Below are 13,547 nucleotides of genomic sequence, written 5' to 3'. Positions count from 1 at the left end.
TGTCATGCCCACTTCGGGGTGCCCTGTATCTTTCTCTGAAGCAGCTGGTGCTGGCCACAGCTAGAGATGGGCTCCTGGTTGAGCTGGGCCCCGGGCTTGAGAGTATGGCACCATGCACGTCCTCACTTTCTGCAAGGCTGGCTCCCGCTTCAATACGGTAGCCAACCTGTCCTGCTGCGGTCAAACCTTGATGGGTAGAAAATTCACAGCAACCAAGGATCATTGCCAAGTGGGGTCCGTCCGGATGTCCCGAGCTCACCTGCCCACAGAACAGTTCTTCTGAGCCAGACTTTTGCAGATGTGATGATGTACTAGAAAAATCACTCACCAGGTCCCTGCCACAGCCAAGTTTAGAGACATGGAAAAATCTCTGTGCTCTTAGCAGGCAGTTTTGGTCATGGGCAAGACATGAGTCACTGGTCAAGGAAACTAGTTTGAGGGTACTCTAACCATGACAAGAATGTAATTACCACATTTCCTATGTTGATTCTCAAATTATGTGCTTTCACATAACTCAGACTAGAAGCCATATGAGATACTATCATGGTTAGTGTAAGACCCAAAAATAACAAAATAGTCATCATCATCATGGTGCAATAAACAGAAGACTAACTGGGTGAATCCAAAACCAGTACAGGCATTATATCAACAAGTATGGTTAGGAATCCTGTGGATTAGTAGGACAGTCTTTACATTACTAAAATTCCCAAATTAATGAAGGCTGAACACATCCAGTCAAATACAGCCTTAAAATTGGACACAGTAGGGTGCAAAGAGCACACCCACTCTCCTTTTCCTCCCATTCTAGTCTCATATTGAACCAAGTACTGAACCAGAGAAAGATGCACCAGTAGAGAACAATCTGAATTATCTTGCTGTTTTTTTTAACAACAAGCAAAAAAAGAGGGCCTTATCCATAATTAAATCATGGATGACTTTATTGGTCATTGACCTTGCATTGAAAACCATGAACCCCAGGATAAGCTTATTATTAGTAGCTGATGCCCTAGTCTACAAAAAGTTATAAATCCCTATGTGAAAATCATGGGGCATGTACAGATTTCAACCAGCTGGATTGCAGATGAGTATCAGTCTCCTCCCTTGTCTCCCCGTGCTCATCACAACAGCAATCAAGAAGCCCACATACTCAGAACAAATCCTTCCACAGAACTCCCTAATGCCTAGCTCCTGACAGAGTTGCTCCACTTTCTTGGATATCATCAAGACTTAGTGTACTTGTCAGCAAACAACATAAATTCTGCTGCAAAACCCACTGGTTTCTGCTTCATTCTAGTCCTAAATTCTGCATGAGCACTAAGTTAATTTATAACAGTGAGGATTTTACTGAATGGAATGTAAAAATGTTAATGAATGGCAATAAACAATATAACCAGTCTACTATTGTGTGTATTATATATTTTAATAGTAAATTCAATTTATTTTATGCTACTCCAAAATATTCAGTTTCAGCAGCAGACATTAAGGTGACTCAAACTTCAGTAGTGGAGGGATTTAAATTCCTAGGTTCTCATGTTAGCTGTAACAAGCTACCTCGCTGTCTGATGCCCCAATATCTGTGATTGCACAAAGGATAGATAAACATCCTTGGTAGATATTTTTATTAAAATAATCAGCAATTAAATTATTAGCAATGTTGACACATAAATTGACATCATTAGGTTTCAAAGTTAACACAATCATTGCTATACCTAGGACAGTCCACATCTAACTTAGAGCTATTATTTCATTTTGTCTTTGCACATTCACACAGATATCACTGCATTAGTTTACATTAGGTTCATAGAATGTTATCTTTGCAACCATAAGGGCTAGAAGAATATTTAAAAAAAAACTTAGATTTTGGAGCACAGTTCTACAATAGAGGATGGATTCTGAATCAGATTCCACTGCCACAAGAATGTGTGCAGCCACTCACTGAGAACTAAAAACATTCCAACAACATCCTCTGCTATTCCCCTCCCCATACAATTCAGTTTCAGAATCAGGGAGGAGGAGGATGACATCGTTTAGGAAGGGTGCACAGAAAGCCAAAGACGATGAGATAAAAACTGGAAGATACTGTCACTCTATGTGGCAGTTCCTGCTGAAGTGTCTGTCCAAAGACCGTCTGATAGAGGGTGGACCTGGCGGAGATGGCTGGCAGAGCTCACAGTTATGTGAGTGCACTCAGCTGCTGCCAACGGAAATTTACACAGAAAGAATATATACTATAATGCATTAGGTATGTGGGGTTGGATTCAGGCAGAGTATGGACAGCTATGGGACCTTGTATGAAGGATTACATCATATGAGTGCAAGTCCAGTGTGTGCAGCATAACTGGATCCGGATCTGGACATCTGGAAGTATCTGTGTAACGAGATTTTATGTTTAAGCTATTGCCGCTGCCAGAAGTTACAGCAGGATCAGCGTCAGGAAGAAAGCAATAGAAACTACCAGGTTATTTATCATTACTATAATCAGTTTTCATTTAAAGAATGTCAGTGAAAGAGATTTGTTCTGGATAACTTTACTTACTTCAGCAGAAAGCAGAGCCTGTAGAAATTCTGTAGGCTTACTTCACTGAATACAAAAGATTATTTTAAAAACAATTAAATTTAAAAAAAAATAAATTTTTGATTATTTTGATTTGTATTGTGGTGCTTCAGCTTTTAGGGGTCATGTTTTCAAGTTTTTCTCTGTAGCTGTGAGGGCTAGAAACTTACTTTCATTTTTCACATAATCAAGTGATTTGAGGAGCTGGGGCTTTAAGAAAAATACCAAATATTGCAAGTCTCGTGATAAAATCATGAGGGTTGGCGACGCAGCAGAAGATACTAGTCCAAAATTAAAATAGCGCTATCCTTGACAAATTTACCTTTAAAACACTGGAGGGGACATCCGAAAGATTATGTTTAGCGTTAAAGCATTCTGTTTGGTAAAAGCAATTCATTTGGCCACTGGCTCCCCAAGGTTAACTGGTAGATTTATTCATCCAGCTGTTTGTCATGTGCATCACTGGATAAAGAGGAATATGGATCCCAGGTGGAGCTCCTGGACTGGTCCAAATAGCACTGACGAAGCAGGAGTAAGTGCTCACCAAACCAAGGTTAGTATTAGGGGGAGCCTTCTACCCTGCATAAACAACCCCTAAATATTTTTAATTTACTGACATTAATATTATTTAAGTGCTCAATATGAGACAGTCCTTGCTCTAGGGTTATAGTCAGGCAACAGTTTAGACGTATAATAACTCAGATGATGGCTGGTATTGTGTACTATTGCTCATAATATTTATTTGATGTTTTAAAAACTTTTCCTTTATTAGTATTTAGCATATATCTCAGGGTGTCATCCATCTGTCTATCACAAACAGCAAGCAAAGAAGTTGTTCACTATCTCAGTAAATCTCTGTCCATTCTGCCACTAGTTTACCTCAAAATATTCTCAAGTAGCTCCATGATAAGTGACTTTGATCCAGCAAATACTGTATGCACAAGCTTAACTTTATGTACTTTGAGTTGCCCCATTCAGTATTTTTTCAATTCTTGTATAGCTCTTTATACATCAGTATGAAGCAGGTGTAAAGCACTGCCAAATCAGAAAGGGGAAGCATTTTGCACTCACTTGCTCTTGTGTAAATGACTCCCCAAAGTGCAGGGTAACAGTGAACTGGACCGTTGTGGGTATATGTCTACACTGCAATCAGGAGGTGCAATTGCAGCGCATGTAGGCATACTGGAGCTAGCTTTGATCAAGCTAGCTTGCTAGAAATAGTGTAGCTGCAGCAGCACAGGCATCAGAATGGGAACATAAGTACGTACTCCTGAGACCATAAGTATGTATAGCTAGCTTGTTACATGCCTAGATTCTGGATAATCCCTGCGTGGATGTGCAAGAGGGGAAATCCACAAAGGATGTTCCTTTACCCCTTATGCTTCGGGCATGGACTGGTCAGAATCCTGTTGAGGATTACAGTCTCTGATTCTTTTTAGCATACTTCTCAATCTGCTAGGATCCAAATTAAGATGTAGCGTGTGATAGAAACCTGAAATTGAGGACAGACAACAGATAGTCACACAGACAGTTGAAAATGACTTTGTAAAGTAATCTCTCTGTCCTAATCCTTTATTACTGAGATAAATAATTTTCAAGAATAAAAGTGAGGGGCTGCCAGATTGTATGGAATGGAAGTACCTTTGGGACTAAAATGGGTGATGTCTCTGGAAATGAGGAACAATTCAGAGTTAAACCTCTTAGCACCCCTACAGACACTAGTCCTGATGGGGTCTGCTCTGTCATGGCCTAATCCTGTACTCACTGAAGTCACTGGAATGATTCCCATTGACTTCACTGATGGCTGGATCAGGCCCTCATGCCAGGGTAAACCCAGAGTAACTCCACTGACTTCAAGTTAGTAACTCTGGATTTACTTTGTGTAATTGAGGGAAGTATGTAGCTACACGAAGTACAGATTTACAAATGTGGGTTTAAATTATCCCTATTGTCACATGGTAGGTACACCTCATCACAGGATTGCGGGGGGTTATCTAAGCGGATATTTGATGGCCCAAGTGGCCTGGGTCTATGTTGCAGCCCTGAAGCTCAGGGCAGTATTGCCCAATGGCCAGAATCAGTAAGGCTGTCTTTCTGTGGCAAAGTTCATCCCTCGGCATCAGCTGCGCCTGATGGCAGGACAGCCAGGGTAGGGGGACCCGGGCCCACCCTTCTCCACTGGGTCCTAACCCACGGCCCTAGGGAACCGGCACTTCTATAATCAGTCTTGGTCACCCATTAATACAGTTCTGTTCCGTGGGCCTCCTGGCTTCTGCTGTCTCTCCGCCACTTTGGCAGGGGAGTCTGTTGGAGTCTCAACCCAACTGGCTTCTGTGTCCTAGAGCTCTGGCAGCCTCCTAGCTGGAGCCTGCAACACACATTTGCTCTCGTCAGTGGCCAGACGAGATTCAGCTGAACTACTCCCTTTTATACTCTGATTCTAGTTAGAGCATGCCCAGAAGAGGTGAGGGGGTGTGGCTTCCTCAGCCCACAGCTTGTGGGTAAGCCCTGCTGGACCGGTGTGGGATAGGTACACCCTGTCATACCTACTGAATGGTATTTTTACAAAAATGTTACTTTTCTCATATTCCAAGGTATATTTCCCTTAATCCTTTTCACAGGTCATGGCAAAGCAAGAGCAGCCTGGTCTTTTGATCGTTGAAATAGGAGGTGTACGTGGTGTGCTGGAAGGGCATGTGGAGCTCTTGAAGAAACACTTTCACCTTATCACCATGAAGGAATTTCTTAAAAAGAAAGAAAGATTGAGTGAAAAGATCAAATCTGTTCTCATATATGAGTGCAGACCAGTCATTGACCGGGAGCTCCTCCAGAGCCTACCTCACTTAAAGGTGATTGCAAACTCTGGGGTAGGAGTGGATCACCTGGACTTAAAATTGATTTCGAGCTTTGGAGTTAAAGTGACCAATACTCCACATGCTGTTTCTGACTCCACAGCAGACATTGGGATGGCCTTGATGCTGGCATCTGCCAGAAGGCTAGTGGAAGGTAACTTTTTAAATTCCTTTGCTGATATTTCCGTAAGTCATGTCAGCTACATTTCTGGCATATTTTATTTTATTCTTAAAAATACATTTCTGGCATATTTTATTTTATTCTTAAAAATGTTTAAGAATTTTTACAGGAGGAAAAGCTGCAAAGATTCAGTTTTTCAAGTGGTCCTGCTTTTTTCTACATTGTTTTTGATATGCTGAGCCCAATCCACCTTCCACCGAAGGCAATGGGAACAGAATTAAGGCTTCTTTCTAAATTAGGTGCTTAAAACTGCCTATGATTTGATTTATGTACAGTACAAGGGTTACTGTTTGGATTAGAATTTGCACTCTAATTCTCCACTGCCTGCACCTTATGTAATTATTTACAACTATCCAAAGTGCAAGCAAATTAAAATTCTTCTCTCATTAATACCCTCTTTGCATCAATGTAAAAGACTACACAAGGGTGCAAGGCTGTGGACATCAGGTCTTGAGTCTCCATCATCAGAGAAGATGATTTGCTATGAAATCCACTGAATAACTTTGCTTTGCTACAGCAAAGAACTCAAATTAATAAACCCTGTTTCCAGAATAATATTAGAATTGTTGATGATGCTAACTGTGTTGCCTTTGTTAGCTTGTGCTCTAAGAGGCAACTTCTTTCTGCACAGTGCATAGCTGAAGCAGCAAGCTGTGCCCTAGTGGAGGGGAGAGTGCCTGTGGAGGCTGAAATGAAGGAATCCCACAGAAACACAGCAGTTCTCCCATACCCTGGGCACTGTCCCACTCTTCCCTCATCCCACCTTGTCCCAAGTCCTCATCACAACAGTTTGCAGAGAGTCCCTGTTGAGCTGGCCTCTGCAATGCATGAGATTCTGTCCTGTTACCTAATCTCCTAATCTGTATCAAAATCGCGCATCACCAGTCCTGTAAAAAAACTATGTTACTTCAGCTCTGTTTTGTTACCTCCCTGAGGAGAATAGTGGGTTATACCCTGATAGAAAATCAAGGTTTGTCTAATGGAAAATGTCTGAACTGGCAGGGAAAGAGAAGTTATTTTCAAGCTTCAAAGAGGATATTACAAACAGGGAAAAATTCATCCACCAAGAATCCATTTCTCACTCAGCATTTTTTATTCTTAGGTTGTCAGATTGCAGTTTCTCCACAGACTGAGCATTTTGCTGCTGACTGGCTGGGAGATGAAGTCACTGGGGCTACTCTCGGTATCATTGGCATGGGCAGCATTGGGTATAAGGTGGCCAAGAGGGCCAAAGCTTTTGAAATGAAAATTCTGTACCACAACAGGAACCAGAGGTGAAAGTGCATCTGATGCTAACTAGAGCAGACTATATTTCTGATACTTTTAAAAGTTATACATAATCTCTTTGTTACAAAAACTGCCCAAAGAACCTTTTTCCCAGTTTATGCCAAACCCTCCTTGCTTCATTCCAGTGAGAATTCCCTTCATTCTCAGGGGTCAGAATTTTCAAATTTGGCTGCCACAAGTTAGGTGCCTAAATCCATATTTAGATACTTAAATGAGCACTCTGATTTTCAAACATCCTAAGCAACCACAGTTCCCATTGATTTCAGAGGGAGCTGTGAGCAGTCAGCACTTTTGAAAATCAGGTCACTTATTTATTTGCATGCTTAAATATGAATTTAAGTGCCTAACTTTTGGCAGCCAAGTTTGAAAATTTTGGTCAAGAACAATGGAACAGGTTAGTATCATATATTCACCATGATTTTTAAGCATTATTTAAATATATATCAGAAGAAAAAGGGTCATCAATACATAGCTCCTTTACAAAGTGGGTTCCCCTCACCGCCACCCCCACCCATTCTGGTGGGGGTTGCCCCAATTTTGTTAAAAGAAATGCAAACTTCCTTGCTGTTTTTTATGGATAAATAAACTTTCATTGTTACTCCCATGTTGCAGCAGCAGAAAGTGGATTTAATGAGCAAAATGCATGTTAGAACCAGAAAATGTGATATAAAAGGTGACATTGAAATTCTTTGAGGTACAGCAGTCTTCAACTCCAGAGGCTAATGTTCTTGTCTGCAGTGACCTCTCAAATTGTCTCCGTTCAGTGTCTGTTTTACCACCTGTAATGAATCCTAGATCATAAAAAGACCTCACGGTTGAATTGCACACAGGCAGCATCAGAAAGAACTGAAGAGTTTCAGCTCCATGAACACAGCACTCCCTTTTCAGCTAAAAGAGAATCTTCACAAGCAGCTGTAGAGTTTAAATTTTCTAACCAGCCACTAGAATCATAGAAACGTAGGGCTTGAAGGGACCTCAAGGGATCATCCAGTATTCTAGTCCAGCCCCCTGCACTAAAGCAGGATCAAGTATATGTAGAGAGTGATAATCCTGTTTATTTGAAAACTTCTGACTTTCCATTCAGAGAAGGCAATGGCAATACACATGCTAGCCAGTATATATTGCATATCACTTTTATACCCTGCAGCTATTTCCAATCTATGCGCCAAATCTTGAACTCCTTACTCAGCGTGTACTTACACAGGCAAAATTCCCATTAACAAGGATCACATATAAAATGAGTAAGGAGCTCATTTTTTTTGCCTTATGGCTGGGTAACAAGAGAGAAAACGATTGATGTTCATTGCATAGTTCAAATAATTCTTGATGTTGCAATATATAAATTAAAAGCATGTTTATTTGTGTGTCAATTGAGTTTTGAGCACACTTTAACATGGTAAGTTCTTATAGCACCACTGAACAATTCTAAAAAATGGCTCATCTGCTATCCTCTCACATGGCATTATACACTCTCCCTCAAGAGGCCACATAAGTACTCATGAGAACATGTTCATGAACAAAGCATTTTTTCCACTAACAAACTCAGAAGAGGTCACTGAGATGCTTCTATTCCTGTTTTTTTCACTGAAATTCTATTAGGAAATAAGTATATTCAATATAGTAACATGCTTAGTATTGCTCTCAATGAAATGTCATTGGTTTTTGTTCCTCCCTCAACACCCTTAGGATTAATGTATTCACCTCTCTCACTCCCTGTCCCCACCAGGGTCCTCACTGAAGGCCAATCCAAATAAGATGGTAGGAGTCACCCAGTTCTTTCTATGCCATTGTTCCCTATTTTATATTTCTGTAACAGCAGAGACAATGGTTCATAGAAACTATGCACTCTTTCCATCCTCCATGGGGGTGGAGTAGTAACAGCAGCAACAAGTGGTTTTCTTTTTTACCAATAAAAGATAATTCTGGTTCTTTTTGCCTCAGAAAAGAAGAGGAGGAACAGGCTGTTGGTGCCCGCTACTGTGAAAAGATGGAAGACTTGCTCCAGCAATCTGACTTTGTGATACTGGTCGTGAACCTGACACCTCAAACACACAAATTGATTGGGAAAAGGGAGTTAGAGCTGATGAAACCCACTGCTACTCTCATTAACATCAGCAGAGGTAGGGTATTACGGAAGCACTGGTTACAGTTTTATAGTAAAGGTGGAGTTGAATGCTGTCTGTTTGCATCAAGAAGCACTCTCAGCCAAGGTCTGTGACTTCCTCCATGTTTTGTTCAGTATACAGGATAGCTGGCACTTAACTAATAATGAATAATGAATTATAGACCAATTTCTGATTAGTGCTGAACATCCACAGCTCCCCTTGTCTTCTTATCACAGGGTTGGGTGCCTCCTGAGCACTCCTTCATGGCGAGAGGCCACCCGCAATACCCTGCTTCTATTTCCTGTCCTTCAGGTCCCCTGAAGGACTGCACACAGGCTTCTCTCTGAGTTACCATCACCCCTGCCTGGGGTCAGTTTAATCATACAAATAGTGTGTATGGAAGCTTAGGGTCCCATATACAGTCCATCACCATACAAGGGTCCATACTTAGCTTTGGTGTCTTTTCTAACCGTCAGAGCTCTCTTCTGTCCCAGTATGCTCTCACAACCCATCCTCCAGCTCTTCCTAGCTAGAGCTCAGCCTTCTGTCACTGGCCTTTAGGCCCAAACCCCATCCTGGTTTCCTCACAAGAGCTTCCAGCTCCCTGGCTTCTAGCTCCCAAACTTCCATAGTGTTAGTTTTCCACTGCCGCAACCTTTCTCACTCTCTCCACTTTCCTGAACTTTCCCTCTTTGCAGCTTCCTACTGCCCTTTATAAAAGACTGAGCTCAAGGGCACCGGAACCTTTGTAAAGTGCCCCCTGTCTCTCCATGGCTGGCTGCTACAGGGGTAAGCCAGGAGCCCTTTCTTGTGGCTGAGCCTCTGGTGGGCAAACAGTGTAAGTGCAGTGTCTCCCCAGCAGAATCTATTATTTTGTGGAGGGAAAAAATCTGCAGGGGACATAAATTCTGTGCTTATGTTTCTTTTGTTAAAAAGTGGGGGTCCTGGCCCTCCCAGTTTTAAAAGTGGAGGGCCATGGTCCCTTCATTCCCCCAGTTCCAGTGACTCAGCTGTCCGCCATCAGGCTTGATCAAGGCTGTCAGTGTGGCACAGATGGGCTACAGCATTTTTTTTAGTAATCAGGATTAGCTAGCCTCAGGCCTCCAGGCCTTAAGGGGCAACCCATGCTGTTGTGCCTCTCAACTAGGGTTACCAATTTTGGTTGGAGGTATTCCTGGAGGTTTAAAGATTTAATTTTTAATCTCTGGAGACTCCAGGACAATCCTGGAGGGTTGGCAACCGTACTCTCAACAGGAATTTTCAGGGGCTCAGTGAGCATCCAGCACCTCTGATTTTAATTCAGCGTTATTTCATCTAAGGAAAAATGTACAAATATCTTTAGGATGAACTGAACGCCAGGGCAGCCCACTGCCCACTGAGAATGTTATCTAGTACAGTTGAATTTCTGTACTAAATTGTGTCATTATAATTTGTATTACAGTAACATGTAGCACCCTGACTAAGGCTGGAGCCCCTTTGGCATCACACAAATTCATAAGACAGTGACCCCTTCGCTGTCGTGGCTTCCGTGCAAGAGCCGCAGGGAAAGGGGACTGTGGGATGCAGAGAAGAAAACCCAGAGAGTTTAGACTGGGTCAGGGAAAGGTGCCTTCAGCACCTTTGGTTGGGGCAATTGGGGAGATGGAGAGTGTGGCAGATGCCATGTGTGGAGAACTCTGATTGTCTTACAAAGGCTTAGCCCCATGCACATGAGCTCCCTGTGCCACTCTGTGGCAAAAGGGCTAATGTGATCCTAGAGAGATAAACAGGGGAAGCTCCAGGAGAAGTAGAGAGGTTACTTTATCTCTGTATTGACCCAACTGCTGCTGGAATACTGTGTCCAGTACTAGTATCCACAATTCAAGAAGGAAGTTGATAAATTGGAGAGGTTTCAGAGAAGAGCCACGAAAATGATTAAAGGATTAGAAAACGTGCCTTATAGTGATAGACTCAAGTAGCTCAAACTGTTTACCTTAACAAAGAGAAGGTTCAGGGGTGGCTTGATTACGTCTATAAATACCTACATGGGGAAAAATATTTAATAATGGGCTCTTCAAACTAGCAGAGAAAGGAATGGCTGGAAGTGAAACTAGACAAATTCAGACTTGGAAACAAGGTGAAAAAATTTATTGATGAGGGTAATTAACCAATGAAACAACTTACCAAGGGTTGTGGTGGCAATTCTTAAATCACGATTGAATGTTTTTCTAAAAGATCTACTCTATTTCAAACAGGAATTAATTCAGGGAAGTGCTATGGCCTGTGTTATGTGAGAGGTCAGACCAGATGATCCCAGTGGTCCCTTCTTTTCTTCAAAGCTATATAAATCTGTAAGAGACAGTTCTTGTGCCAAAGAGATTTCAGTCTCAATAGACAACTAGGTAAAGGAGTGAAGAAGATATAGAGGCACAGAGAGGTAAAGTGACTCACCTAAGATCACAGAGCAGGTCAATGGCATAACCAGGAATAGAACCAAGTCTCCCAAATCCCAATCCAGTGCTCTGTCCACTGGACCATGCTGTCTTGCTAATAAAAAAAATTCATTCTTTGCTTTCTTTGATTAGCCATTACTAGAAGGCGGTCTTGTTTTTATAATGAGATATTAATCCAATAGTATTTTAAATTACATTATGAAACCTTTCCTCTCAGTTAAAGATACTGAATTTACCTGGAGATTAGTTTTCTTCTGTACCTTATCTGGATATGCCAATAAGATACTATCATTTTAATGCAGGTGCCGTTGTTGATCATGATGCATTGGTGGAAGCTCTCCAAAATGGGATTATTAAGGCTGCAGCTTTGGATGTGACAAACCCTGAACCTCTGCCAAGGTAGAAAACTGTTTTCTATTTATCAGAAATTATTTGCATTACAAATTAATACTGGAAAGCATTCTTAAATACTTCAGCATTCCTTCAGAATTCTGAGAATATGTTAGACACAATCTTCAAATCCAAATCACATTTGGTGTTTGCATATTTTTGTGGGAGAGATGTGTTCTGGTTTACTGGGTACAAGACTAGGTGCCAGGAACTCCTGAGTTCTAATCCTAGTTCTTTTCCTGATTCTCTCAGGGGCCATGGGCCAGTTGCTTATGTCCAAATTTTTAAAGTCTGTGTGCATGTGCATTAGAAAGAGCAAAAATACGCTTGCAATATCAATATCTGTCATCTACAAATTCCTGTAAGTGGTTTGAGGTCAAATCTTCAGGCTGTTATGCGCAAGCAACTGACAGACTAGCCCCTTATTCTCATGTATTGGAGCTCTGTAGCAGGCTGACTGACATGAAGACCCATGCAGGAGAAGTGGTGGCCAAATTTGCTCCCCACTGCTCTGTGCAACCCTCTGTGCATCATGGTTCCCCTTCCTCACTTGCAACACTTTGCCAGAGTTACTGCTTCCCTAGGGCTTGTCCCTTTTTTGTTAGAGTGAACATGGCGGTAGCAATGTAAAATTCACCTCTAATTAGTCTATCCTTTCTTTTTCTTGCAGAGATCATCCATTATTAAAATTAAAGAACATTATCATAACTCCACACATTGGAACTGCTACAGTCCAAGCCACCCGTATGATGACAGAAGAAGCAGTAGCAAATATACAGGCAGTTCTCAATGGTCTCCCCATTCCCAGTGAAGTGATCCCTCAGTGACATGTCAGAGAACATAAATACACAGTGGCATGTCTGTGAAAGGACTTTATTCTACTGAATCATACAGTAATTTTGCAGTGCAATGGTTAATAATGACAAGTGAACATGTTCCTACACTGCTGTCACATTTACGCTGCCACCTAGCGGCTATATTGTATAATTGCACTCCAATCATGTGATAATTTGACTAATAAAGTCAGTTGTTCAAAGGCTCTTAGCTGAGCAGTTGCAGATAACTGTCTGTTGCTTTCAATCTACTCTTTCACCAAATACACACTACATACTTATCCTAACATTTACTACATCCTGACCAAAAGAGGATTTTTATATTTTTAATTATATCAACATAAAATTCAACACTAGGTATGATCATTAAAAGGAAATATAGTTACTGAGGATTTAATGAGATGCTCTTGGGCATTGTGATGGGTTGGACCCCGCCCCCTCCAGGATGCCACCTGATATACTAGGATTTCACTAGCTCCACTAGCCTGTTTTGCTGAATAGGCTCTCTGGTCTCTGGCAGTGCGCGTGCAAACACACACACACACTCAACAGCAGAAACAGACTGAAGTCAGCTCTATGTGAGAGTGTCATAAACAGATGGTTAAGGGTTAATTTCTCTTTTACCTGTAAAGGGTTAAGAAGCTCAGTGAACCTGGCTGACATCTGACCAGAGGACCAATAGGGACAGATACTTTCAAATCTGTGCGAGGGAATCTTTTTGTTTGTGCTCTTTGTTTTTGGGTGTTGTTTGCTCTTGGGACTAAGGGACCAGACATCAATCCAGTCTCCAAATCTTTCTGAATCAGTCTCTCATGTTCAAAATTTGTAAGTATAGCCAGGCAAGCGGGTTGTCTTATTTTTGTTTTCTCAACTTGTAAATGTTCCTTTTTCGATGAGAGGATTTTACCTCTGC

At 41.6% G+C, this 13,547-nt stretch overlaps 1 protein-coding gene across 2 annotated transcripts; it reads left to right on the top strand.

Annotated features, from left to right (window-relative positions):
* Positions 1-1,874: 1,874 nt before the first annotated feature.
* Positions 1,875-12,856, top strand: LOC116837079 (putative 2-ketogluconate reductase). Of its 2 annotated transcripts, none has more exons than XM_032801227.2 (6): positions 1,875-3,107; positions 5,176-5,560; positions 6,690-6,861; positions 8,816-8,994; positions 11,714-11,810; positions 12,472-12,856. In XM_032801227.2, the coding sequence occupies exons 1-6, from the start codon at positions 2,910-2,912 to the stop codon at positions 12,626-12,628; spliced, it is 1,188 nt and encodes a 395-aa protein (XP_032657118.1). In that variant the 5' UTR covers positions 1,875-2,909; the 3' UTR covers positions 12,629-12,856. The 2 variants fall into 2 exon arrangements, with proteins under 2 accessions (XP_032657118.1, XP_032657122.1); XM_032801231.2 differs by having other exon boundaries at positions 2,328-2,458.
* Positions 12,857-13,547: the final 691 nt, after the last annotated feature.

Source organism: Chelonoidis abingdonii, chromosome 2, assembly GCF_003597395.2.
Source record: "Chelonoidis abingdonii isolate Lonesome George chromosome 2, CheloAbing_2.0, whole genome shotgun sequence".
Lineage (NCBI taxonomy): Eukaryota > Metazoa > Chordata > Testudines > Testudinidae > Chelonoidis > Chelonoidis abingdonii.
The sequence above is the reverse complement of the archived record's forward strand: the minus strand, read 5'-3'. Positions and strand labels throughout refer to the sequence as shown.

What these genes read in the sequence shown, in the direction of transcription:
- LOC116837079 (XM_032801227.2), top strand. Translation starts at nt 2,910, where the DNA reads ATGTTTAGCGTTAAAGCATTCTGTTTGGTAAAAGCAATTCATTTGGCC. An exon ending in TAAGTGCTCACCAAACCAAG is followed by an intron (nt 3,108 to 5,175) that starts GTTAGTATTAGG and finishes TCCTTTTCACAG; the next exon opens with GTCATGGCAAAGCAAGAGCA. An exon ending in TGCCAGAAGGCTAGTGGAAG is followed by an intron (nt 5,561 to 6,689) that starts GTAACTTTTTAA and finishes TTTTATTCTTAG; the next exon opens with GTTGTCAGATTGCAGTTTCT.